The sequence below is a fragment of the Podarcis filfolensis genome (assembly GCF_964270895.1).
Source record: "Podarcis filfolensis genome assembly, chromosome: 7".
NCBI classification, from domain to species: domain Eukaryota; kingdom Metazoa; phylum Chordata; class Lepidosauria; order Squamata; family Lacertidae; genus Podarcis; species Podarcis filfolensis.
The window spans coordinates 91,008,847-91,036,320 of NC_139603.1; the positions used below are offsets into that span (position 1 = coordinate 91,008,847).

At 55.4% G+C, this 27,474-nt stretch overlaps 1 protein-coding gene and 1 long non-coding RNA gene across 15 annotated transcripts; one reads left to right on the plus strand and one right to left on the minus strand.

Annotated features, from left to right (window-relative positions):
* Nucleotides 1-835: 835 nt before the first annotated feature.
* GRINA (glutamate ionotropic receptor NMDA type subunit associated protein 1) lies at nt 836-27,360 on the minus strand. 14 transcript variants are annotated; one of them, XM_083622153.1, is made up of 11 exons: nt 10,350-10,489; nt 9,798-9,855; nt 9,500-9,700; nt 7,808-7,990; nt 6,472-6,806; nt 6,167-6,226; nt 5,902-6,014; nt 3,612-3,812; nt 3,270-3,398; nt 2,602-2,745; nt 836-2,035 (listed from the first exon to the last, which is right to left on the minus strand). In XM_083622153.1, the coding sequence occupies exons 5-11, from the start codon at nt 6,776-6,778 to the stop codon at nt 1,886-1,888; spliced, it is 1,104 nt and encodes a 367-aa protein (XP_083478279.1). In that variant the 5' UTR covers nt 6,779-6,806; nt 7,808-7,990; nt 9,500-9,700; nt 9,798-9,855; nt 10,350-10,489; the 3' UTR covers nt 836-1,885. The 14 variants fall into 14 exon arrangements, with proteins under 14 accessions (XP_083478279.1, XP_083478290.1, XP_083478280.1 ...); XM_083622164.1 differs by lacking the exon at nt 7,808-7,990 and having other exon boundaries at nt 10,350-10,493; XM_083622154.1 differs by lacking the exon at nt 7,808-7,990 and having other exon boundaries at nt 9,502-9,703.
* On the plus strand, nt 12,834-14,281 carry LOC310766284. The gene is made up of 2 exons (XR_014550012.1): nt 12,834-12,955; nt 13,273-14,281. It is a non-coding gene; the product is annotated as an uncharacterized lncRNA (long non-coding RNA).
* Nucleotides 27,361-27,474: the final 114 nt, after the last annotated feature.

The following is a 27,474-nucleotide window of genomic DNA, read 5'->3' on the forward strand; positions in this document are numbered from 1 at the left end:
AACAAGATTTGACACTAGTTCTAGATTTTGCAGTACCCGAAATAAGTACGTCTGTTCCATTCTGTCAAATGCTTTCTGGCTTCTAACTTTAGAGAATTGTTTTTGAAAGGTTTCTGGATATTTGATGTTAAACCTGTGGTTTTTCATAAATCCTGCCTAATTTCCCTGAATATATATGTTCTTAAAAATCTGTTTAATCTTTCAGCCAATACTAGACCAGGGCTTAAAAACTGAAGTAAAACTATCGGTCTGTATGTCCAGCTGCCGAGACATCTTTTGCTGGTGTTTGAGGATGACAGTCTGAGCTTCTTCTCATTTGGTGGAAAAGATGGTGCCAGTGATAAGCCATACAAGGAAACGGGCAGGGTGGGGGCAGCGCAAGCAATCCATGCTGAGATGGGGAAGGGGAACAGAGCCCTTGAGAAAGGCAGCCCTCTTTGCAGAACTGCTGCTGCTTCCTCCAAGGAGCGCTGGAGTTGCAGCTCTTTGTTACTACAATAGCACAGCTGCAGCTTCAAAACTTGCTGTATTAACCTGGACGCGCCACATTACATCTCGGGCAAATCCAATTACTCTGAGCTGGCTTCCCTAAGCAGCCGCCGGTGCCTGCAGGATGTGTGCATTCCTGTGCTCATTGCAGCCCCTCAATATACCGCAGAGGTTCAGCCCCAGAGATTCAGTCCCTATCCAAGCCCAGGACTCTAGAGGCTCCTGGTCTTTGCGTCCTGCCTTGCAGCCTCCTTGCAGGGATGGTTGGCCATGCAGCATTCCACCCCCCAGCGCTGAAAGAACCTTTCCCCTCCAGCCCCAAAGACAGAACCGAGGACTATCGATATCTGGTACATTCTCACTTTTATTAGGACATCCTATTTTTACAGTTTAGTGCAGAGGCTGGCCCTGGGGGCACGGTAGTGGCTGCTCAGCATGCAGTAGTGCAGGGCCCCCCTAAAGCCAGCCAGATTGCGGGGGGCAGGGAGGGGGGAGAAGAAGGGGAGAAGGAAGGATGGGGTACAGGGTCCCCAGACAAAAAGGGTCAGGAGACTTCACAGCTCTGTATAAAAGCAAAGTGTTTGAGGGCCAGGAGCAAGGAAGGCGTCTTCCCTGCACGCCCCAAGGGGAGCCTGAGAAAAGGCAGCTGAGCAGTCTCTGCCCCCCGAGCTAGAGGGGAGAAGCCACCCCTACTTTTCTGGACGATATTTGTAAAAACGGGACATGGGCATCATCCAGGCACTCAGTCCCCACAGTGGCTGGAACAGGAGAGCCCAGCAACGTGGGAGGCCAGCCCGGGCAGGACAGGAAGCGGCACCCGTATCAGTATCATTCAGGGGTGGGGTGGAAGGTGGCAAGGGGGGGTGGGAACCTCGCTGCCAGCCAAGAGGCAGGGGGCGGTTTGCATGTGTCCAGAGCCCCAGAACAGCCCTGTACCCACTGGAAGAAGCGGCTCTGAGGGGCACGCCCAAGACAAGGACATTCCTCAAAATTAAATTAGCATTTCTAGACCAAAATACAAAAGAGACAAGCACAGCGTATTTACATCCTCTTCCGAACTCTGCACAGCCCAAGGGAGACGCAGGGCAGAGGAGCCCTTCCTTTCCAAAAACTGACACCAGCATACGGCAGGCTGGAGGTGAGCGCTGCCTCCCCGGTTGGGGGGGCATTGGCTACCTTGGACTCCCCCTTCTTTTCAGGTATCCTTCCCCAGAAAAGCACAAGACAGGGAGGGGGGAGAGGCAATGAACTCAAACTCAAGGGACGGGCAGGAACACAACAAAAACCGGGGCGGAGGGGCGGGGGAGACCCCACGGGGTGGGAATAAAAAGGAGGAGAACCACAACAAAAGACAGGGCTTGGAAGGAACTAGCCCCTGAAGGGGTCAGAGGGCGGCCTACTCCTTGGCACGCCCAATGATGGCCAGGATGTAGAGGAAGATGTTGATAATGTCCGTGTAAAGGTTGAGGGCCGCAAAGATGTATTCCTCCGGGCTGATGGCCAGCTGCTTGTTCCCTATTATCATCTGGGTGTCCATGGCCAGGAACTGCAAGGAGAAAGCAGGTCACGTGGGTCACAAGAAGCCCCAGGAGAGCCAAAGGGGCCTGCACCCCACCACGCCCCACCCGCCCCCAGGCCCCCCAGCCTGCTTCCTCTGGAACCCCCACCCGCTCCACTGCTGGGCCTGGGATGGTGTCTCAGCTGCCTTCAGACCCTCAGCATCCTAGGAAGAGAGGAGGGGGCCGGGCAGGTGCTCTTTCCAGCAGCACTGGTGGGTGAAGGCAGGGTGGAGAGGGAGGGGCTCCGCAGGGACTCTAACTTAGGGCTGGGGAGATCGGGATCTGCTGGCAGATCTCTGGGTGGGTGGCCAGTAGCAGATCAACAACAGGCTCCGACTACCTGTTACCTGACAACTGCAAGAGCTAAAAAGCTCTCCTCTAAATCTGGGGGGACAACCAGGAACTGTCTTTTGTACAGAAGGCCTTGCGAACAGAGATTGGCTATTGATCCCTGGGCTGAACAAGGAGGGGGCCCAGAGGCAGCTTCCTTCCCCTTAATTCTCAAAACCCTTCTGCCCGGCCGGAGGATTTCGGGGCCCGCGGGGAGACTCACGCAGGTGAAGAGGAGGGCGCCCAGGGAGGCATAGACAATCTGCAGGATGCGGTTCCGGATGAAGATGCAAAGGATGGCGAAGATGAACAGGACCACCAGGCAGACGATCAGCACCCCTCGGCACGAGGTGAAGTCATACTTGGTCTGCAGACGAGGAGAGGAGCCCCGGGACAGAGGTCAGGCAGCACCCCACAGCCCAGGCCCCCTGCCCCACATGCCAGGGCCCCCAACGCCATCTCTTCATGGGCCCGTTTGCCTAAAGGGGCCAGTGCACGACCTGGCAGCCTGGGCAAGGGTGGCAGGCAGGGGAACCAGCAGACTCTGCCAGAGACCATCTGCCTGACCTGTGGCACTTCAGCCTGCTTTGCAGGGTCTTATTCTGCATCAAGCAGCCATTGGGTCAAAAGATGTAGGGAGCAACGCAGAGCCCCAGGAAAGGAGTCCCTCCACAGCCATCGCTGCCTGGAATCTCTTGGGTGCCAATTCTGCCATCCCCACCCACCCACAATCCAGAAGAGCAAAGGCCTCTTTGGCTTCACAGCCCCCCTGGATGCCAACCCAACAGCCCAAGGTGCGCTTCTGGGCAACCCAGGTGCTCACACTGGGAGAAACAAGGCCTCTTGTCGTCACCCCCCCCAAGGGAAGGGGGGCAGAGCAGACACACCAACCTGCAGGGAGAAGATCACGACAGTGAAGCAGACGACGGTCGTGATGCCCACGGCCATGATGACGGCGTCCGTGTCATAGAAGCTGGCAATCATGCCCACCATGTAGGAGAGGCTCAGGGTCAGGATGGACTGAGGAGGAGAGGCAGGTGCCTTCAGCAGTGAGCCTCAGTCCAGGCCCCCCATCCCCCCATATCTGAGTCAAGGGGCAGCCATCTCTGCTGCCTGCCTGCCTAGCTAAGCCACAGCAGGCTTCTAAGACGTTTTAAACTCAGAATTCAATCAGTGGCAGCAGCAGCCGCCCCCCCCCCAGGCCACGAACCCCCTGCCCGCTGCCCCACTTACCATGGCCACGAGGTTCCAGGGGTGCTTGCGCCGGAACTCCCCACAGCAGCTGAGGACGATGAGGGAGATGAAGAAGAAGACGTAGGAGACGTAGTAGGTCCAGACATTCTTCCGCACAAAGCCCTTCACGCCCTTCACGAAGGTGAAGATGGCCACAAAGGCAAAGGTCACCGACAGCTGGATGGTCAGCACCAGGAACACCTGCAGGGGGACAAAGGCAGCAGCCTCCGTCACGCCAGCCAGAGCCCCTCGGGGGCAGAGCAGGCAGCGCTCAAAACATGGTGGTGCCCCCCTGGCAACAGCTGCTTCAGTGCCTCCTGCCCCTTGCGGGAGGCAGGGAGCTGGACTGCATGGACCACCCGCGGTCATTGCTCAGGGGCTTCTGCTGGTGTTGAGATTTAATACTGGAGGTGCTAATTTTGCTGTTATTGATACTGATTTCTGGTATTAGATAGATTAATAATAATAATAAAATTTTATTTATACTCTGCCCTCCCCAGCCAGAGCCAGGCTCAGGGCGGCACACACCAGTAAAATTACAATAAAAACATAATGGGGGGGGGGAACCAATTTAAAATACAGGTTAAAATACAATTTAAAATGCAGCCTCATTTTAATAGTAGCCCATAGATCAAGACCATAAGGGGAGGGAAACATAAGGGTCAGACTGAGTCCAAACCAACGGCCAGGCGGAACTGCGCTGTCTTGCAGGCCCTGCGGAAAGATGTCAAGTCTCACAGGGCCCTGGTCCCTTGTGACAGAGCATTCCACCTAGTCAGGGCCAGTACTGAAAAGGCCCTGGCCCTAGTTGAGACCAATCTAACCACGTTGCAACCTGGGACCTCCAAAGTGTTGTCATTTGTGGACCTTAAGGTCCTCCACGGGACATACCAGGAGAGGCGGTCCTGTAGGTACGTGGGTCCTAGGCCGTGTGTGTGTGTATATAAATTTTAAATTAAATTTTCTGTTTGACAATTTAAAATACTAATTTTACACCCTTGAGATATCAATGACTTCTTTTCTTTCCACGGTTCATTTTACATATCATAAATCCCTGCATATTTTACGAAAACTACACCATTCAGTATTCCATTATTGCATCCATCAAAACTTATTTACACTGTTGAATTTATCTTAATGCTGCCGGTGTTTTCAGCTGTACAGAATTATTTCCCATATATTCAACGAATGTTTCCCAATCTTCTTTAAACGTGTGTTCTTCTGGTTCTCTTATTCTATATGTTAAGCCTGCAAGTTGAGCATATTCTGTCAACTTAAGTTGCCATTCTTCTTTGGTTGGGACCTCGCTTGTTTTCCATTTTTGGTATTAGTTTTAGACCTTGTGTCTTAAATGAAGGCTGGCGATACCATCAGCTCCGGCCTGTGAGAATCCTTTGCAGACGAGCGCAGTGCCTGGAGACAGCCAGGTCCTGCATCCACAGCAGTGACCAGAGGAGGAATGGCTGCTGGGGGGAGCGCAGAGAAGAAACACCCCCTGGCATCTGCAGCAGCACAACCAGACCCCTCCCTCTGCCCCAGATGCAACAAAACATGTCTCTCCCGTATCAGTCTCCAACAGAGTGACATCGCCCCCAAAGGTGTGCTCCTCCATTGTCTCCTGAGACAGATGGATGTCAACAGTAATGACTTAGTTTGGCTGTGTATGTTGTGATATGCTTTTATTCATTGCCTATTATTGTTCCGTTTTTGGAATTATGTGACTCTCCACATGTTGTGAGCTGCCTTGATCGCAGTTTTAACTACGGGAAAGAGGCCTGCAAAGAAACCCTGATCATTATCAGATCCAATTTCTCGGGGGTCTGACCCTTTCCTGCCAATGAGGGTCTGTGCCCTGCCAGCCCCTCTCCTCCACCAGCAGCCACAGCACTTCCAGGGCTTCCTCCCACACTTGATATCCCGCTTTATTGCTACCAGAAGGAGTCTCAAAGCAGCTAACAGGAAAGGAGATGTTAGCTGCTTTAGACTCCTTCGGGGAGTGATAAAGCAGGATATCAAATCCAAACTCCTCTTCTCCTTTTCCTTCCACCCCCACAACAAACACTCTGTGAGGTGAGTGGGGCTGAGAGACTTCAGAGAAGTGTGACTGGTCCAAGATCACCCAGCAGCTGCATGTGGAGGAGCGGAGACGCGAACCCGGTTCCCCAGATTACGAGACTACCGCTCTTAACCACTACACCACACTGGCTAGACCCCATTGCCAGGGCCAGAGGTAGAAGGAGGGAGAAGGGCAGGAGCCCCACAGCCCCTGCACACCCACAGCCTGACTCACCTTGCGAATGAAGGCCTGGCGGATGGTCTTGTCCTCCCAGTTGGTGGGGGGGAAATCCGGGTTGTCATAGTAGGAGGGCGGCCCATCCTCATGGTAGTTGCTGTGCACGGGCGCTGGGGACGAGAAGCAGCGCAGCCAGTCAGGCAGGGGCTCCCCACCCGGCGGCTCTCCCTACAGATTCCAGAGGGAGCAACAGCAGCTCCTCCTCCTCCTCTTCCTCCTGCCCCCTCACCCAGCCCGTGGCAGGGGTGATGAGGGCGCTCACCAATCCTAGCGTCTGCGGTGCCTCCTCTCCATACCACATAAACAGGGCGCCTGGCTCCAGCTGGGGGGCACAAGTGCAGCAAGAGAAGAGGAGAGGAGACTGAGGAGGGGGCCACAGGCTCCTCGGGGGCAGCCCAGCTCCCCACGGAAGCAGCCACAAGGCGGGAGAGCGCTCCCCGCCTGCATGGGCCAGGGGGTCTCTCCCCTGGCTCACAGGAGCAGCTCTTCTGCCACCCCAGCAGAGACCCCACAGCCCCCCTTCCTGCCCCCCACCATTGCAGCAGAGCGGGCAAGTGGACTACTTACAGTCTGGGTCCACGGCAACTCCTGGATGCGGCTGGGCATAGGGCCCCTGCGGGTAGGGCCCCTGCGGGTAGGGCGCCTGGGGGTAAGGTGCCTGAGGGTAGGGTGCCTGGGGGTAGGGTGCCGCTTGTGGGTAGGGTGCCGCAACCGGGTAGGCGCCCTGTGGGTATCCAGGCTGGCCGTATGCCACTGGCTGGGGCTGTGGGTAGGGAGCTACTGGGTAGGGCTGCTGGGCATAGCCAGGTGGCGCAGGCGGCTGCTGCCCAGGGAAGGGGTCTCCAGACACCAGGAAGCTCTTCTCATGCGACATCTCTGCCGGGTCTCCCACCACTTCGCGGCTGCAGAGGGGAGAGAGAGAGGGTTGGCAACTTCAAGCAGTGCAGAGGGAAACCACCCGGCCACAAGCAAACCCCCCCCCCCGAGATTGAGCGGGGTCCGGGGAAATGCCCTCCCCTTCCGCCCAGAAGTCTCACATGGTGCAAACCAAACAGTACATTCACATATATTCCCACAATTTAAGAGCCCATTTTTCACATAATTTGGTGTGATTTCTTTACGAAGATGGGTGTGAGAGGAAGGAGGGCAGAATGGAGAGGGCGGAAAAGACCTGGGGAAATTAAAGCCAGGGGGAGGAACAAGGTTCTGAACAGAGCCCACCCCTTTCCAAGAGGCAGCCCCTGGCCACAAAATCCAGCTCAGGACTTAGACATTTGACCAGGCACCACCTGTCCTTTCTCAAGCCTACGGACGGCTGCTATTGCTACTTACAGTCATATCTCAGGTTGAAGTAGCTTTGGGATAAGTATTTTTGGGTTGCGCGCTGCAGCGACCCGGAAGTAACAGAGTGTGTTACTTCCGGGTTTCGCCGCTTGCGCATGTGCAGACGGTCAAAATGGCTCTGACCATCAGAAATAATACCGGTTAACTACACTTGTAAAATACAAAACCCCACCAGCCCATCAATCCAGTGAAATACAGTCCAGCCCTATAAGAAACATTTCCAGAACGACACTGTTCATCAAGTGCAACCATTAAAAGCCACACAACACAGGTGGGGTTTCAATCCCACCTAAAACACCGCAACCGAAGAGGGAAACTGAACATCTTAAGCGAGAGGCCACTGCAGAGAAGACCCTGTCTCTAATGCACATCACTGGGGGGACGACAAGCAGGGCCTCCAGCACTGATCTGAGCATGTGGGTTGGGTGGTGTGGAGGCAGATGTTCTGATCACCTGGCACTCAGCACCAGCACTTGGAACAGGGATACTGTACTGAAGGGCCAGAAATGTCCAAGATGCTCAGGGACCTGTAAGGCTCCATCCCTGGCACCAAACCTACATTTGCACAGTTCTTCCAAAGTCATACAGATTTTTAGAGCATGAAGTATCGGCTTCACTAGCATCCGGTTCATTTCTGGGTCCAGTTCAAAGTGCTGGCTGCACAGAACCAAGATCCTGTCTGCTCAGATCTGATTTGTTTCTATTTCAAACTCTCTTCTGCCCAGGATGGCTAGCAAACAACCTGCAAAGCACCACAAGGAGCGATGAAAAAGCACTTACAGAGACCAGGGAGAGAAGGGAAGCAACCCAGCAGCATCAGCAGCAAAACAGCCACAAAAAGCAGCCTCAGCACCCTTGGAAAAGCCCCCGAAGGAGCAGGGAGCAGCTTGTCAGCTGGGCAGGCCAGAAGGAGGCAGCTCCAAAGCCTGCCCAGCATCCCTGCCAAAGGCGAATCTGGCATGGTTGGGGACAGAGCAGCAAGGAAGTCGCCAGCTCCCCAGACGCAGCTCAGGCCAACATCCTGGTGGCAGAATTCTGCGCTGCCTGAAGCGTCCAGACTCTCCTCCCAAGGGAGCCTGCAGCAATGCAACCCAGATACGACTGGCTCCTTCGCCACCACATGCCCACCCGAGATGCTCTGGCCGAGAAGGCGCACGGTGGCATTTTCAGCACTGCACCTGGGGAACTGCCTGCCCCAAGAAATCTGCTGAGCCTTCTCCTCAGGGACGTTGAGTCATCCATTAGACCATTTTACTCAAACAGTCCTTTGGCCTGGCAGTTTTGATTTAATTACATGCCCCCCTGCTAACTTTCTATCTGCTGTCCTAACTTTTTCATATGCTCCTTTTTAAATAGATTATTTGAGGGGAGTGTGTGTGTGTGTGTGTGTGTGTGTGTGTGTGCTGTAAAGTGCCGGAGGCAGAGGGGACACGTTTCAATATGTAGAAGAAAAGCAATTCCCAAACTGTGCTGTAAACAGCTGGCCATTTGGGGAATGGGCTTCAGTTAAGAACTGTTCACAAACTGAATGGGAGTCACTGGAGGATGAGGAAGAAACTTCTCCGGGGAGCCTGCAGGAATGTGAAGTCAGAGGGAGAGAAGAGACCCCTTTGGGGAAAGGGCCAAACATGAAGGAGCCCTTCCAGGGCCCCCCCAGCTGGGAGGGAGAACCACAAGTCCTTCACACTCGATGGAGAATTAAGGAAGAGGAAGTATCAGGAAGAAAAAAGCAGGTCAGGAGGCAGCTGGAGGCAATCCCACTTCCCAGTTGAAAGTAATAATGAGGATAGTTTTGTTCTTTATATGCCACACATCTGACTGGGTTGCCCCAGCCACCCTGGGCGGCTCCCAACAAAATATTAAATACACAATAAAAACCTCAAACATTTAAGACTTCCCTGTGCAGTGGCGCCTTCAGATGTCTTCTATAAAAGCATGGGAGGGTTTGCCCCATTCCAAAGCCGAGGCAGTGTGGTATAGGGGTTGGAGTGTCAGGCAGGGTGGCACTGGCAACTATGCAGCAGCCACAAAAACACACAGCCGCCCCCCCCCCCAGGCATCCAAGGCAGAACACCCCTGGAGGGGACACGGACACACACACACACGGCACCACGGGAGGAAGACTGAAAAGCCATGAGCAGCAGAACTGCCTCCCAGTTCGCACCTGGCTCCCACCCTCTTCTCTGCTGTCCTCTTTTTAACCAGCCCTCCCCCAAGACAAGAATAAAACGGGGGTGCCGGCGTGACCCACACTTGGGTCTTCATCCGCCCTCTGGAGTTTGGTCTCCCCAAGTTACAAGCAAGCAGTGGTTCGAACAAGGCCTGGCCTGGCAGGAGCCGGGGGTCCTCCTCCTGCTGCTGCTGCTGCTGCTCTGCTCCCAGATCTCCTTGCCAGGGGAGGAGGAAGAGGGTCTCCAGGGAGGGGCTGGTCTCCCAAGGCAGCCCTCAGAATCTGCTGAAAAGCAGAGAACAGCCCATTGAAGTGAAGCAACTGGCTCAGGGTCAGAGCGCAGGAGCAGGGCTGGCAAGCCCAGGTCACGCTCACCTACCTTGCAGGGTTGTTGAGAGGGGAACTTGGGGAGGGGAGACCACGCAGGCTGCTTTGAGCTCCCTGGAAGACAAGCAGGACGCCAAGGGGAGAGGTGAGCTCTAAAGTGATCCCCCAGGCCAACCCCAGCTAGCCGTGTCAGCCCCAACGCTCCTGGCTCCAGCCCCACACCTGCCCTCCAGGAGGCTCTCAAGATGCCATGGGGCAGCAGGAGAAGGCGCTGCCCCCGCCTGGCCACTGCTCAGCTCCCTGGGGAGCAGCCTTCTCCTGGCCAAGCACGGGAAGGGGTGATCTCCACACCAGACACCCTCTGGGCACACACACAAACCCTTGGCAGCGTAACCAGCCTGCCTCCCTCTGGGCTACCTGGCCGAGAGGGGCATCCAAGACCCCCTTGCCCTGCCCAACTCCACAGCTGGGCGTTTACAACCTGGGGCCAAGAGGGTCTTTGGGCTCTGTGCCCATGCTCTTAACCACCAAGCAGAAGGCAACTGGAGGGAGGGGTCTTCTGCCATGTTGGCCCAGCCCCCATTTCCACAAAGGCCCTTCTCACCCCCCCCCCCGGCAGCAGCTTTCCCTACACTGCTCTGGCAGCTGGCCCTCCTGCTGCCCGCCTGGCACATGCAGAGAGCGCCCAGCAGGCCAGGACCAAGGCGGCCACACCCTCCCCGGTGGCCAGCAGGAGCAGCACCCAACTGCTGCCAAGGAGGCCAGGTTCTCTTCCTGCCTCTGTTGCCATAGCAGCCACCAACAGCCATCCCTCTTCGTTCTCAGCAGCCTTCCTTCCTGGTGGCTGGGGGCCAAAGTGCTCTTGCAGGCTCCGGACCCCCACCAACCCCCGCTCTGCCTCCTTGGGGGCACTCTCATGAGGAGCACAGGAAGGGCAGACAAAGGGGAGGATGTGAAGCTCATCAAAACAGGGTGTGTTGAAGTCATCAGCGCAAGACGGCTGCAGGAAACTCTTCTGGGCTCCTTAAAGTCAGGGTCTGTGTCCTGAACTAGCCGTGGCATCTGGGAAGATTCTGGACAGACCAAAGAAAGTCCTTCTTCATACAGTGCAGAGTTCACCTGTGGAACTCCCTCCCACAGGAGGCAGGGATGCCACCAAGTGAGACGGCTTCCAAAGAGGATTGGGCAAAGGAGGCCATCAGTGACTACTAGCCAGGACAGCTCTGCTCTGTTTCCACAGTTGGGAACAGTACATGCTTCCAAATAGCCATTCCTGGAAGCCGCAAGAGGGGAGAGGGCTTGTGTTCGAATCTGACCTGTGCGTTTCCCACAGGCATCTGGCCAGTGTGAGAACAGGAGGCTGGACAAGGTGGGCCTCATCCAGGGTGTTGAACCAAAGCTGAGCTGTTCTGAAAGCTTCCCTAACGCCATGATGGTAGTCAAGATAACCCCACAATTAACTGGTAGTGGTTGTAGCAGTGAGCTCATATATGCTCATATTTGCTTGCTTTGACACAGGCTAATAGACTGGCTTGGATGTTCTCCTTATCTCTGGGCTGAGCCCAGAAAGGGGAGCTGATGGTAAGGTTTGGCTATTGCCGCCTCTGCCCTCTGGTGGGCAGGTGAAGCAACAGGGAGTCCTAGGCAGAGGGACGGATGCTGCTTTGTGTATAAAGAATGTGTGAACATTTTCTAGGGTGCGGACAAACCGAGGTCTCCTTGCTGTGGTGTCCATCCTGCGTCTGCAAAGGCTGGGAGACTTGCTGTGAGTCTACCCCTTTCTTTAATAAAACAGGAGACCGGGTCTCTCCATTGTCTTTTCTTTGGTATCCCTGTGCCCAGCCAATCCCAGGAGCCCTCCTTTGGCTCTTCTTCTGCTCTTATGACACCTGGAGACTCTCCTCCGCCAAGATGCTCTGCTTTCACAAACAGAAAGTCTGAGACCCTCCGAATCACAGCAACTGCCGCCTGCAGTTCAGCACCAAAGAAGAATCCCAAAACACCAAGCTCTCCACCCTGGGGCACCTTCTCCTTCAAGTCCAGACTCCATGCAAGGAGAGAACACAATCGGTGAGGGGTCCAGATCTTTACGCCTTGCGAAAAAGGAGGCTGGGGCTTCTTCCTAGTGGACCTGCGATTGCCCAAAGGTTATTTCCAGGAGCGGGGTGTGGGGTAATGTTCCCTGTCCTCCTTTGCAGGCTGCTTCTGGACCTCTTTAGAACATCTTCCGCTGCCTCATCAGAAGGCTATCAAGGGGAAATGCCCCACTTGCTTCCAGTGCAAAGACTTTACACAACCATCTGTCTTCCCCACACATTCACAAGAACAAGTAATCACAGAGTAATTGTTCCTGGAGATTAGCAGCTGGTGCAAACTTGCCTTCTAAGGAGTTGACATGGGCAATTCAAGCATATTCTTCAGGCACCTCATGGGACACCCAGCCACTCCTCAGAGGACACCCCATCCCAGTACAGATGAACCTCAGCATCTCTTGCCTACACCCGGCTGGCCAGCAACATCTCTGGCTACCTATGCCTTGCCTTCACACGCCTCCTGTCTCTGGAAGTGCCTGCAGTCGCTGAACCATTTGGAGAGGCTGCAGAGGGAACGTATTACGTGGAGCACTTTGGCCACTCAGACAAAGCTGGACTCCCAACTCCCTTCAGCCATGCTGGGGGGGGTGACAGGAATTGCAGCCCCACATCTGGAGGGGAGCAGGTTGGGGGAGGCTGAGCAAGGAAGCAAGGGAAGTCCGGCACACTTCCTGTTCCCAGCCTGCAGTGGCCGACCAGAGGAGAACAGCCATAGGACTGGAATAACTTGCAGGCACTCTACTATAATTGGCAGCAGGAAGAAGAATAACTCTTTGCAACTGATTTCCTCATTTTAGTTTCTTCTTTTGAGGTTAAATGTGACCAGATTTTACTTTCTTTTGCACACGTGCCAAGTTTGTTAGGACCATGTCCTTGTCTAAGTTGGAGGAACAGCAGCAGCTGCGGCGGCAGATAGTGAGCAGCTGTCCCTCCCCAGTTGGACAGGGCTCCTCTTTGCCCACAAAGAGGCCCCCGTCAAATTCAATTCAGCAATGGCTGTCAACTGCAACCCTGTGAACCTAGAGAGCCCAGCCTGGCCCCAGAAGACAATGACCCCACATTCCACGGTCAACGACTTACAGCCGCATTAGCCATTTCCAGGAAGGGAGGGTCATTGGTTTTTCTAATAATAATAATAATAATAATAATAATAATAATAATAATAATAATAATAATTTATTTATACCCCGCCCATCTGGCTGGGCCTCCCCAGCCACTCTGGGCGGCTTCCATAAAAACCAAAAATACAGTAAAATATCACACGTTAAAAACTTCCCTGAACAGGGCTGCCTTAAGATGTCTTCTGAATGTCAGGTAGTTGTTTATCGCTTTGACATCTGCTGGAAGGGCGTTCCACAGGGCGGGCGCCACTACCGAGAAGGCCCTCTGCCTGGTTCCCTGTAGCTTTGCTTCTCACAATGAGGGAACCACCAGAAGGCCCTTGGGAATCGCCGAGGCCTTAAGAACATTCTAGCAGGAAGAAGGAAGTGTCCTGAGTTTTCCTGCTTCCCTCTTCCCTCCACATTTTTCCTTTTCTGTTGTGGGACCTGACATCTCCACCATCTGGAGGCGCATGCCTAGGGATCCTTGGATCTCGACTAATACTCCATCCTGTAGAATTCTATCCATTATATTTTATCTGCAGAATCAGAATGAATTTCAGGAACCAAAATGCTTTTTCTGTGCAGTCTGAGCAGGGAACAAAGTTGTAGCTAATTATTGTCATTTGTCTTCAATTACCCCACCCCCCTGCTCACAGTTGTGAATAATATTCTTATGTTATGAATGGTCCTTGTCCCCATTAAGAAAAAGGGGTAGGAATAGGCCGGTGTATAAGTTGACTGTCCCTGGGCCAAGGGACTTTTCTTCTTCACGTTCTCAAAGTTCTTAACCGAGCTCAGGGTTGTCACTGGAACCAGCCAGAGGTTTAACTGAGAATCAACCACAGTCAGCCCATCCGTTGAAAAATAAGACTTTAGTTCTGCCCCAAAATGGCAAAATTCTGTTTTGGCGACTCTAACCTTGGTTTAAAGAACCATTTTGGCACCTAGCTTATATATCTGAGTTTCTAACACTGATCAAGTACCATCATTTAACTGTGCTCTGCATGAAGAAGGACTTTATTGTATTGGTCCTCAATTTTCCAACATTCAGTTTCATTGGACGTCCGTGAGTTCTGGTATTAGGTGATAGAGGGGAAGAACATTTCTCTACCCACTTTCCACAAGCCATGCATAGTATCACAAACTTCTGTCATGTCCCTTTTCTTTAAACTGAAAAGTTCCCGGTGCTGCAGCTTTTCTCCATGGGACTCCATCCCCTTTGATTGGACTTTCCTGAACCTTTTCTGACTCTATGATGTCCCTTTGGATGGGAGGCAACCCAAACTGTACAAAGTATTCCATATGCAGCTGCACCATAGATTTGTATATTACCATTACAATATTAGCAGTTTTCGTTGCAATTTCAACAATCCCTGCCAGTTCAGTCCCCAGGGACATTTATGTGGAAATCAGATTTATTTATTTTTTGCCCTAATGTGCATCAGTTCACACTTTCTGACACTGAACTGCATTTGCCATTTGCCACCCATTCACTCCGTTTGGAGAGAGGGTTCCTTTTGAAGTTCTCCATGATCTCTTTTTGTTCTAGCAACCCTGAACAATCTGCAAACCTGGCAACCCCACTGCTCCCCGCTAACTGACCATGAACAGTTAAAAAGCACAGGTCCCAAGACTGATTCTTGGGAGACTCCACTTGCTACAACTCCCTGTTTGGAGGCCTGTCCATTTATTCCTGCTCCTTGACCCACGAGAGACCCTCTCCTCTTGTTCCACCAAGGCACACATCCTGTTCCAGAGGGTAGCAGCTAAAAGTCAAATGTCCCCAACACCCAGGTGGACAGAGAGGGTGCTGAAGCCTCTCAGATGCTCCTCCCTGTTGCCCTTTTTCTTCTAAACCAGGGGTTGGCAAGGTTTACCTCACCTGGGCCGGTTCACTCCAGCGGAGATCCCTCTGTGGGCCAGACTGCGTTTGCACCCGCAATTTCCGGCATCTGCGTCTGCACAGATACGATTTCCGGCGCTGCGGAAGCGAGTCCCCGTGCCGTGCTGCACCAGTTTAGCACAGAGCGGGGGGACTCACTGAGCAGGCTTGGTTCGGGGGCGGTTAAACGACCCCTGTGGGCTGCTTGTGGCCCATGGGCCTTAGGTTGCCGACTCCTGTTCTAAACTCTTCCCAGTGTACTTTCTGAATTAAAGTCCTGTCGGCTTTCCCAAAATGAGCTTGGCCAGGGGGCAGTCCAGGGATCCCTAAGGACTTATCCTCATGCCTCCACAGTACCCCAAACAGATCCCCTGGGCAGTTCCTCGTCTCCTCCTTGAGAGATAGATAAAGTCTGGACAGTCCTCTGCATCCAGCAGCCATGCCCCCCCCCTCAAGCTGTCATTCTGGGCACCTCTGGACTGTTGCAAACCTGCCTGCGCATCAGATCGCCACTCCCAAGGCTGCCAGGTCGCTCGGCCGTCCCCTCTTCCCCACAAGGCCATTGTCTCTCCCTAGAGATGGGCTCCCATAGGAACTGCAACAGGGCAGCACCCTAAGGGGTGGAAGAGACAGAAGTGAGCAGCCCCTCCTTCCCTGACGCTGCCACCAGAAAACTCTTCATGGTGCCAAATGGAAAGGAGGGAGGGAGGGAGAGAACTGAACTACCGATTAGTACTAATAGTTTTAGTTACTCCTGAGCAGCAGGTGACTCATAAGAGCATCAGAGTCATGGCAGAAAGATCAGCTCCTCCACACACAGGAACACAGCCAGGTTGGGACTCGCATTCAAGGAGCAAGCTTAGTTTGGGGGTTTAAAATAATGTGGAGCAGGAGAGAAAGAATCAGGATCGAGGCCACTAGACCCCCCCCCAAAGGAACACTTCTCTTAGGTGCTTTCCAGCCAGGGACACAGAAGGGAGGGTTAAATGCCCCCAGCCCGTTTGCCATGCCCCATTCTGACTTTCCAAACTCAGATGCCAGGCAGCTAACACCTTGTCTACCTTGGATCCGAGACGGAGGGGAGGGAATGGGAATGGGAACAGCCTGGATTCAGTCCAGGGCCAGATGCCCAGTTCAAAGGGCAGGGCTGCTTTCTGTTCAGCTCTGAGTCGGCCTTTTCCCCACAGGGATGCCAGGGCCCAGGTGGGGCAGTGACACCCAGGAGGGACACTGGAACAGCTCAAGGCCGCCAGACAAGGCTGGCCTAATCCTGCTGGTGATCCCAGGGGTCAAATGTCCTCCTGCCTCTCCCCGCACCGGGTGTGTTACTCTGCTCTGGCTAAGGTAGGGCGTTGGAGGAAATCTGAGCTGTTTAACTGGAACCTAATGCAATCTTTCATCAGATACTTCCGGGTCCCTATGTAAGCGAAGAAAACAAGGACTCCACCGTGTCTTGGCGGCTGCCTGAGTGCCGCACAGTCTAGCATGAAGATTCCCCCTCCCCCAATCAGGTTGAGGATGGTCCTAAATGTATGCTAAAATGCACATCCCGTCTTCCAGCTCTTAAGGAGTTTTCAAGGTGATGAACCATGACAGATTCAAAACAAGCCTTGTTTGCAGATAATGCCAAGCCATGGTTCATTTCACCTATGGTTCGCTTGGTCACCCAAACCCTGCCCAGCGGCTTAACCATGGTTTGTTGTCAGCTCACAACCATGGTTTCTGTCAACTGTGGCTTGATGTCATGTGCAAACCCAACACACTTCCTTGACAAGGAGCAAGAGCAGCTGTAAACAGAACAAACTTGGGGGAAAGCAGCAACTTGCAGTGGCAGGTTCTTGGTCTGCTAAGCCGTGGCTTGGCACTATGTGTGAACCAGCGAAGAAGTCAGTCAGCAAAAGCAGCAGCAAAAGCAGGCAGGCAAGCCATGAAACGCAGCTGGAAGAGAGCAGCCCAGGAGCAAAAGATCACGGAGTGACCTAATTAAACGCTCACAAGAGGACAAAAAACATGTTAGCCTTGTGCCTCAAGTCCAGAGTCTGGGCACCAGCTGAGCCACAGTGGGAAGAGCACACCAAGATAATATTAGAGCCCTTCCCTTCCAAGGCACCCCCCCCCACATACTAAGATATCTGAACCCAGGGACCACTATTTTCAAGCACTGCCCTCCTCACTTCTGAAGGGATGTTGACTGGGAGCAGGAAGAGCCTGGAGAGGGCCTTCTGATAGATACTCTAAAGACTGGGGCGGGATCCGGGGGGGTGCAAGGGGTCCTCCTGATCTCAAGCTGCAGAGGGCTTCGTGGACCAAAACCATCCCCTCAACCTGAGCCTGCAAAAGCACCGGAAGCTGCTCCACATTTGTTTTATGCTGGCAAGTAAAAGAGTTTGGATTTGATATCCTGCTTTATCACTACCTGAAGGAGTCTCAAAGCAGCTAACATTCTCCTTTCCCTTCCTCCCCCACAACTAACACTCTGTGAGGTGAATGGGGCTGAGAGACTTCAGAGAAGTGTGACTGGCCCAAGGTCACCCAGCAGCTGCAGGTGGAGGAGCGGAGACGCGAACCCGGTTCCCCAGAGTCCATCGCTCTTAACCACTACACCGCACTGGCTCACAAGTGAGAGCCCCATCAGCTCCCTCCAGTTAATAATCTGACCGCTGCCCTCTGGCAGCCTCAATGCCTGGCTGGCTCCTCATGAGACAAGAGGCCTCTGAGACCAGACCTCACCTTGGGAGCACGACAGCAGCCTCCTTAGCTGCCAACGTGATCCTCCTGGGGAAGAAGAACCCCCATCTGCTCCCAGTTCCCACCCCACCCCTTGCGGAGAGCTCAAGGCCCCGCAGGATGGAAAGCAGAGCCAGAGGGAAGCCTGTCTACCTGTGGGAAACCGGGAGCAAAGGGTGGCTGGGCGTTCCCCCCCTCCAATTCCCGGAACTAGACCCCTCTTTCCCTCCCTTCCCCCTCCTACTTGTCCCACCACTGGGCTGGCACCTGCCCCCTTCCCTCCCTCGATTTCTCCAGGACTTGCCTGTCCTGCCCAGCTGGCAAATGTGCTGTGCCACACACTCTCGAAGGGCAAGCAACACCACCAGCCCCGTGTGTAGCAGGCCGGACATTCCTGCGGGGGCAGAAGCTGCAAAAACGCTCCTGCTTCCCCACTTGTAACTTTGAAAGCAATGCTGGAAAGGGGGAGCATCTTCCCACATCCCTGCCAGGAAGCTCTTGCTTCTGGGGACCAGCACGTGCCTGCCCTGGATCTCCAAGCTGAGCCCACCACCAGCCTCTGCCACACTCTGCCAAGGTGGAGCCCTGCGCTTCAGCCCAGCTGCTCACATGAGCCCTTCTCTTCTTCACCAGCCAGCCTGGATCAACAACATGTGCCTCTCCCTTTCCCCTGTGGGGTCCAATGACAGCCACAACAGTCCTCTGCAGAATCCCAGCTGAGCCCGGCAAAGCCTCCTTCTCTCCGGGGAAGCTGCTCTCCTCCTGCTGCCATGAAGGGCCGGCTGCTGTCAGCACCTCCACCTCCTCAGGGGATCCTGCATCTACTCCCCTCAAGATGCAATGGAGGGGGGGTGACCCTCTTGCCAAAGCAGCAGCAGGAATTTGCTGCCAAGGAGTGTGGTGGAGTCTCCTTCTTTGGAGGTCTTTAAGCAGAGGCTTGACAGCCATATGTCAGGAGTGCTGTGATGGGTTTCCTGCTTGGCAGGGGGTTGGACTCGATGGCCCTTGTGGTCTCTTCCAACTCTATGATTCTATGATTCTAGGACTCCATCCCTAACTGGCAGTGACAGACAGGAAGCATATGGGGGGCACCCTCTTTATGCTTGGGCCTCAACGCCTTGCCAAAATAGCCACTTGCAGATGCCCCTGCAGGATCCTGACAGCCCGACCGGCACAAAGTTTAGAGCAGCCTTTCTCAACCTGTGGGTCCCCAGATGTTGTTGAACTACAACTCCCATCACCCCAGCTAGCAAGGCCAGAGCTCAGGGATGATGGGAGTTGTAGTCCAACAACATCTGGGGACCCACAGGTTGAGAACCACTGGTCTAGAGCCTGCTTTAAGAAGCTGCTCAATGTGCCATTCCCGGAAACAGGTCCTGAGCTCCGCCTCAAGTCCACCTCCTTGGAGCAAAGTCCTCCTTCAGTCAACAGGACTTCCCTCTTAGTAACGATGCCCAGGATCAGGACGCAGAGCTCGCTCTGGTTTTTGCTCTGTCTGCAGAGAAAGGGAGGATTTCAAATAATCCCAAGGACACAGCGGATCCAAGGTGCGCAATTTGCAAGCAGAGTGTGCAGGTTCAGCCTCTTCTTCCAGCAAATGAGAAAAGCTGCCGGGGTTGCCACCTTACCAGGAAAGAGGAGCACACAGGGGCACCTGCTGCGCCCCTCCTGGTTCTGAGCAACAAAGCATAAAGTGAAAGGAACCTTGGCTTCCTGTGACATCTGAACCCAGGGTTGCACTTTCGTTCTCCCCAGAAAGTCTGAATCACTAGCTGGCCTCCGACAGTGTCTTGTTGCCGCCTTGTAAGCCCTGGCTTGTTAGGGAGAAGCCAGCCGGGATCCCCGATTTGGGCGTCACAGGAAGAGACAGTCAGTTCTCCAAGTAGTGGTGCAATAGCAGGAGTCGTTTTACAGAAGTGTCACAGGCAAGAACTGGGGAGATCAAGGTTCAAATCACCACTCAGCCATGAAGCGGACTGGGTGAACGTGAGTCAGTCTAGTCTCTCAGCCTAGTCTACCTCACAGGGTTGTCGCGACAATAAAAGGGGCAAGGAAAGGTGGCCTATAAATGAAATAGATTGTGGTCTTGTGCTTTGCTTCTTCCCCTCACATCTGGGGAAGAGTGGCCGGGCAGAAAGGTACCCCCCCTCACTTGCTCCCAAGTGGACACAGCTGTGCCAGCCATCCTGACTTCTTGCAATGTGCAAACAAGGCCAGGCCTGGCTGAAAGCGCACAGTGTGCGAAGAGGGAAAGGGGGTGTGTGTCACACAGTCTGGGTTGTGTGTCCCTTGAGGAGGCAGTGCTCTTCTGCCTTTGATGAGCACAATCTGAACTACTGTATACGCAACAAGAAAAAGCAGATGAAATAGTTTCTTGGCCCCAAACAGTAAATATCAAGTCCTTGAGTAATTGAAGTTATTCAGATTAGAGGAGACGGCTGTTTCCCTGGATAGACTGACAGGGGCCAGATTGTCTCTTGGGCCTTGACCTTTGTTTTGCAAGAGCGAGACAGCTGTTATGAAATGGGCGAATTGCACCCACCATGTGACACTTTCAGGGCTCTTTCACAACCAGCATTGAGTGTGACACTGTTTGCTCACTTTTCATGGGATATCCACTTAACAATGTCATGCTAAACTTGTGCTTTCCCCATTTTGGACCTTGCCAGACGACAGGAACTTGTCGGAATAACAGATGAGGAGCACAGATTTTCCAGGGCAGATGTCCTTAATAATAATAATAATAATAATTTTTATTTATACCCCGCTTTCCCCAGCCAAGACCGGGCTCAGGGCGGCTAAAACCCGATATAAAAACAAATTGATTGAAATACAACTTAAAAACAAGGTTAAAATACAACATTAAAATACAGCCTCATTTCAATGGAAACTCAAATCAAAAACTTTTTTGGGGATGAAAACATCAAGTCTTCACCAAGGCTAACTTTCCAGACTGGTCCTACATGGCCAGAAAAAAGCCAGGGAAGTCCCCAAATAGGAGTTCCTTAGCAGTGCCTCCTGTCTTTTTAAAAAAGGCACGGCTTTGATGCAGACAGCGAAGTGTTGGCAGACTGAACCCACCGTAGCTCAGCAAAGGTCCATTGCAGCATTGGGGGGGTCACCTCCTATACTTCCATTTTTGTTCTTTTGATTCAACAGTGCTACCCCTCTCTTTCATGGGAAAAAAGGCAGGGGGGAAACGTTAACTATGATTAAAAGATCTATTTTAAAAATTAAAACAGGGTTGTAAAATGAACCCCCACTGGGGTTCTGGTGAACGTATGCTGAGGTGCAAAGCCCCCCCCCCCCCCCCCCGCAGCAGATGCAGCTGGCCTGCTTGTGTGAACAGAACGTAGCAGGCAGAGCCCAGCACTCCCCGCAGTATGAAAAGGCCACTGCAGCAGCACTCCTCCTCCTCCTCGCAGCAATGATTGGGCAGCTGAAGGAAGCAGCCTGAGCCTTGGCAGGGAAGGCGGCCCTGGAGCTGAAAGCGGGAGACACCTTGCCAGAAACAAGACCACTCACAAGACGCAAGGCAAGGCAGACCCCAGATAATCAGGAAGGGCAAACAGATAAGCTAAGGAGGAATTCTGCATGGAGTCTCCTGCTCAAGGACCCCAGATAGCAGCAGCGGCAGTCCATGATAACGCCTTAGCAAACTGGGGGGGGGTGTTGCTCCCTCCCCCTTCAGACCAAACAGGGGGCTAGTGAGGGTACACAGAGAAGATGCCAGGCTGGGCCAGCAGCAAGGGACATGTTATTCCACTTTTGCAGCCCACAGCTACGGGCACAACTTGGTTGTGCCACTTAGCCAGGAGCTGCAAGATGGAAGGGAGGAAGGCAGCATTTTGTGCACGCCCCCCCCCCTGGGCCCCCTCTCCTTAGTCCCCATTCCTAGCACTTGCCGGCTTCTGTCAGCAACCAGGAGGGGACCAGGCAGCTGTTTGTAGAAAAGGAAACCCGGGCTCCAACGCTTTCCCAGAGAACTGAAATAAGGCCAGGATGGTGCCGGTTGGCTGGCTGCACTGGGGGAGGGGGGAGGCTTGGGGGGGCTGCAGCTGGCCAAGAATTATGCCCCTGCTCCCTGGCCCAAGAGGGACCCCAAAGCAGCCCCCCTGGGCACCCAAAGGGGTTTCCTTTCCCCATCCCCAGAGAGGGTGCTGCTCCAGGCTCACTGAGAACAGATGATGGCAGCCTTGGAACTGCCGGGGGGGGGGGGAGGAGGCACCCCAGTCAGCTGGGAAGGAAGGAGCCCTTGCTGGTGCCACTTGCAGCGCCAGCCAGCCAAGAAGCCCCTCCAGCAGAGACACCAAGCCCAAACAGGGGTCGCCTGGAAGGAGGCCGGCCAAAGACCCCCCTCCAGGGAGGCTGTGGAGGGAGAGGCAGCCCCTCCCAAGGGCCAAGCATCCCAGCAACATCCCAGCAGGCCAAGGCTGCACCTGTCACCGTTGCTGCCGCTGCGTCACCAGTCTCCGCGTCCACACAAGGCGCACAGAGACCCCTACGGGTGACAGCGCCAGCCGAGGACGGGGGGGGGCTACGGCGTCCCCTCCCCCCCAGCTCGTAATCCGCTTTGAGCTTAAGGCGCCCTAATTCCCGGCCGGGCCTATTTCTGGCCTCGCGACCCTAATCCCTTCGCTCGGCCCACCCACCACGGGGAAAGGGCACTGAGATGCCCCCGGCCGAATCAGCCACCAGGAGCGGAGGGCAGCAAAGACCAGGGACCTTGGATCTTGCCGCCTCACCTAAACCACAGAAACCCCAAGGGCCCCGCCTCCCCACCGGCAAATAGCAAAGGCAACATCAGCTGCCCCCTCTTTTTAAAAACGAGGCTTGCGGCAGGGGGGTATTCTGGGGGTGGGGGTCCTTTCTGCAAAGGCGGATAAGCCATTGCCAAGGAAAGCTCTAGTGGCGAAGTTCCCGGGTCCGGCTAGATGTCCCCCTGCTGCCCAGCGCCCCCACAATGGCTCTTGGGTCCTGCCTGGCATCCCTGCCAGGAGCTAGAGCGGTTCGCCTCCTCTGCTGGGCCCACGGAGGGCAGCATTTCTCTCCAAGCCCAATCCAGTCCTGCAGCCTTTCATTATGGACTGGGATTCAAGGGCCACTGAAGAGACTGGCAGTGAAAGACCAATTCTTGGGGTGTGCCGCCTGCAGCCGGAGAAAGCAGCAGCCTGGCCAGGGGGAGACTCAGGACCAGTCCGGGACAGAGGCCTGGCAACGCACAACACAAACCCACAAGCTCAGAACCACAAAGGGACCAAGGCCAAAGCAGCTCTTCTGCAGGAAGGGCCCAGCCAGCAGGACAGGATGGCCCACACAGAGAAGCTCCAAGGGGCACACAGCTCCACTCTGTACCTCCTCCCATGCCCTGGGCAGAGGGACCAGCCTCACACAGCGGCTGAAGGCTCAAGTCATACCAGTGGGGGGGGGGGGAGACCCCCTTTCTGTGGCCCCAGAAGCAGGGTTCCGGAGAACCCTTCTCCTGAGTGCATCTAGCCATGATTTCACCTCTCAACTCTCAGTGTCTTGCACTCTAGAAACTGTGCTTGGAGACCAAGATGACAGACGCCGGGAGCCAATCCAGAAATGTGTTACGTGACGTCCGGCATTGTGGGAACCAGCCAAGAGACTTCGGGGCACCGACCAGCACCTAAACCCCAAATCCAGCCTAAGCACCTAGAAAGAAACCAAACCAGAACACAGGCCGGGCAGGCGGGCGGCCCTCCAGATGTTTTGGCCTACAACTCCCATGATCCCCAGCTACCAGGACCAGTGGTCAGGGATGATGGGAATTGTGGTCCAAAACATCTGGAGGGCCGAAGGTTGGGATGCCTGCCTTAGAAGCACCTCCACATCCAACACAATAGATTCTCCGGCCCTCACTTCCCTCCCTCCCCGGAGATGGAATGTTTTATGCACGCTATAATATATGGCAATGTGCCTCTCTGCGCATTTTGCGGGGTTGTGCATTGACGCCGTGCATGAAAAGCAGCCCCATTTAGCACACGGAGCGTGTGACTGTGCTCTTCCCTCACAGAGTGATCCATGCACAAGAAGATATCCCCCCCCCTCGAGCGAGCAGCATGTTCAGTGTCGTCACAGGAGAACATCCCAGAATTCTCTTCTGCCATCTGGAGAGCAACAGCCCCTCGCTTGATCTGTGGCGGAGAGCATTGCGCTGGCAAGGAATGTGTTCTGTTCATATTCTGCTTGCTTTCTTTTTTAAAAATCAAGCACACACGCAAAGCAGCTTCCAAGGGTTAATAGCTCCAAATGGCTCCAAGGGGCCATTAAACAAACTGGCCCCCCAAGGCACCTGTTTCTCCACAAGATCAAGCTGCTTTCCCTTTGTCCCACACACAAGGCCCCAATCCCTCCTTCCACCAGACACTCTCCACTCTCTACCTATCTGGATCCCATCTCCCTTCTATCTCACCGTCCTGGTCAGCCCCCCCCTTTTTTTTACAGAGACTCCAGAAATGCAGCAAAATCTGGAGCAAAAGGCTGCCCCTTGTCTCATTTCTTGAGAAGTCTGAGCCAAGGGTAGGATGCTGCACTCTCATTGCTGACATGGTTGCTCTGCCTGGCAAAGAGATTCTTCCCCTCCTCTCATCCTTTGCGCACCTGGGTGATGCAAGGCAGACAGAAAATTGTCCAGTGTAGAAGTTCCAACCCTCAAACTCTGTCTTGCATGGTGCGCCTTGAACACTTGAAGAGTTCAGCATAGTCTGAAACCTCCCTCCCAGCTTCAGAAACACAGGCGGACCCCCTAAAATGTGGCCTCGCTCCCTCGGGGTCCTTTGCTCTGTGGGACCAGCAAACTTGCCAAGGACCTTTAGCTGCTCTGGGTGAAACTTGGGGTCCCTTCCAACTCTTTGAAAGGCAGACTTAGCACTTACTCAGCTTCCATTAGGGACCCCAGTCCTGGGTGGGCTGCTCTGCCACCCCCAGCCGCAGCACGGGAGCCCCTTCCTCCTCCTGGGGGAAGGCCCGGGAGCTGGGAGGGGGCAGCAGCCTCCTCTTCCCAAACACTGAGCAAGGCAACCTTCTGGTGCAGCAGCAGCCCTCCCTGCCCCATCAGGGCGCCCAGGAGCCACCGCCACACGGACCCAAGCCATCTGGGCCCTGGGCTGGAGCTGATTTCAGCCGGCTGCAAAGGAGACTGGAAGGGGCAAAGAATTTCACAGACCCCCACCTCACTGCTGAACCGTGGGGCTTGCAGCCCCTCACAGCGCATTCTGGTTCTGCGCCACTTCCCCACTAGCCAACGTGGCAAGCCAAGACCCTTTGCCCAGCCAGCGCTGACAAGAGGCAGCTGCTGCATTTGGGACACACATCAGGCTCCCCCAGCTACAGGGAGGACATGTGCCAAGGCCCAGGCACTGAGCACAGGGGCTCTGATCCTGCCTGCCCACTCGTGGGACCTCAGACCCTGCACCAAGGAGGAACTGGGCTGTGTCCAATCACCCACCATGATTGTAGCAAACTGGTAAAGGGAAAGGGACCCCTGACAGTTAAATCCAGTTGCAAACGACTCTGGGGTTGTGGCGCTCATCTCGCTTTACTGGCCGATGGAGCCGGCGTACAGCTTCCAGGTCATGTGGCCAGCATGACTAAGCCGCTTCTGGCGAACCAGAGCAGCGCACGGAAACGCCGTTTACCTTCCCGCCGGAGTGGTACCTATTTATCTACTTGCACTTTGACATGCTTTCGAACTGCTAGGTTGGCAGGAGCAGGGACCGAGCAACGGGAGCTCACCCTGTCGCAGGGATTCGAACTGCTGACCTTCTGATCGGCAAGTCCTAGGCTCTGTGGTTTAACCCACAGCGCCACCCGCGTCCCAGCACACTGGTACTCTCCAGCAGATGTTGTGAATGACACCTGCCCTCCCCCCTGAGGCCAAGTTCCCTGGGGCAAATGGGAGTTGTGGTCTGGCACATCCAAGGCCCCCATGCCAGTCAACTCTCCTCTCTCACAGCAAGGCTGAGTGTGCCTCCTGCAAACCCACAGGAGGGGGTCAGCCAGTGGGGGGGGGGGGATTCGCCAGCCTGTCTGAATCAGACCTTCTTGCCTGCCTGTGTCCTGCCTTCTTCAAAGCTGCCCAGGGGGACAAATCAAGGATACAGAGGTAAGAGCCAACAACAGGAACCACCCGCCTTCTTTTTCCTCCTGGCTTCTTCCTCCCTCACCCACAGCCTGGGCTTTATTCCCTGAACACCCACCTGGTGCCCGGACCCTCCTTGCCTCCGTCCGCCTTCTAAAAAGACAGAAAGGCCTCCTCCCAAAGATGTCAAGGAAATGTACAAATCATTCCCCTCGGAACAAACGAAAGCAAAAGGAAAAGCCAGAGAGCAGGGGAGCCCCCTTGAATAAAATACCTGGGAGGGGCAGGTAAGCCCAGGCCCACATAATCGATCACAAGGCAGGGTTCATGCACACCATTTGACTGCCAATGCCCATCAACTGGGGGGAAGCTTCTCAAATATTTTATTGGGGGGGGCAAGGGACCTCGGCCCCCCGGAGTTGGCTCCTATGCCAGAAAGCCTTCAATACTGAAGGCAGCAAACCTGCTCTGCCCGCCTGCATCTCATCTGGGCCGGGTTTCATTTACGATTTAATCCCGTGTTTTCGGGGGGGGGCGCTGCCTCTGCTCTGATGCTGCTCAGGCCGCGATGGGTTTTTCCGCCCCGCCTGGCCGAGGCTCCCTTGGGGGGCGCGAGGAAAGGCAGGTGAGGCTGGAATTGGTTTTAATGGGGGGGGGATAAAATCTCCGTCGCCCCTTCCTCCTTCCTCCCCGGCTCCATCCATCCTTCGACGGAGCCAAAGCCGGGAGGGGGGGTGCCCCTCCCGCCAAACCGCATTGCAGGCCTCCGGGGAGAGCCAGAGGGGCTGAGCCCCCTACCGGCCCTCGCCTACCCCCCCCCCCCGAGGAGGAGGCTGGGCTCCGGCCTCGCCTTCCAGCCCCGGACGCCGCGGGGCAGCTCGACGGCCCCCGCCCGACCAAAGACCGCGACCCCGTTGCAGGAATGGGGGGCACCAGGTGCCGCGACGGGGCCCCCGCTGGTGTGGCGCACCAAGGCATCCCTCCCCCGGCGGCAGCTTGCATCCGTAGCATCACCTCTCTCCCCCCCCCCGGGGCTTAGGATCCGGCTAGGACCGCGCAGCCCCGCCGCAGCGCCCCCTCCCGCCCCGACGCCGCTGCCCGGGAGCCCCTCGCTGGCTCCCCCCCCCCGCCTCCGCCCCGCTCACCTGCCGGGCTTGGGCGCAGCTCCGCGGCTCGCCTGGCGCAGCTCGGCGTCGAGGGATGGCGGCGCTGCGCGGGAGGGGGCGGGGGGCTTTCCTCCCGGGCGGGGGCGGAGCCTCAGCAGGAGGGGGCGTGGCCAGGAGTCTAAAGGCAGCCGGGGGGGAGGGGGAGGCGCAGCAGCGCCGCCCGACCAGAAGGAGAACCCCACGCCCCCGCCCGCCCCCGCGGAGAGGCTGGCTGCAGGAAAGCGCCCCTGGGAGGCAGGTTGCAGCGCAGGGGGCTCCTCGGCCAGCCTAGGCTGCGCTCCCTGGGGGGGGGGTCCGAAGCGCCCCGATGGACGCCCCTCCGTCTGCGCGGGACCCGAGGGGGCAGCTGGATCCCCAGTCCTGCCCCACTGCAAGCCCAGGGGGGCCCCCCACCCACTCCCGCCCCTCTTCACCCTCCTGCCCCCCAAGCAGGTCTCTGCCCCGAGCCGCTTCCCATCCGAAGCCCTTTCCGCCGCCAGGGGGCGCGCTGCTCTTAGCGCGGCATCACCTCCGTGGGAAAAACATGGTCCCGAACAATAAACATGTGCGCTGATTGGACCGGGCGGGTTGAGGGACGCGGCGTCTGACGAATCAGCCGCTCCCGACGAAGCCGAGCTAAAGTCAATGTTGGGGCGGGATTAGAGCGCTTGAAGC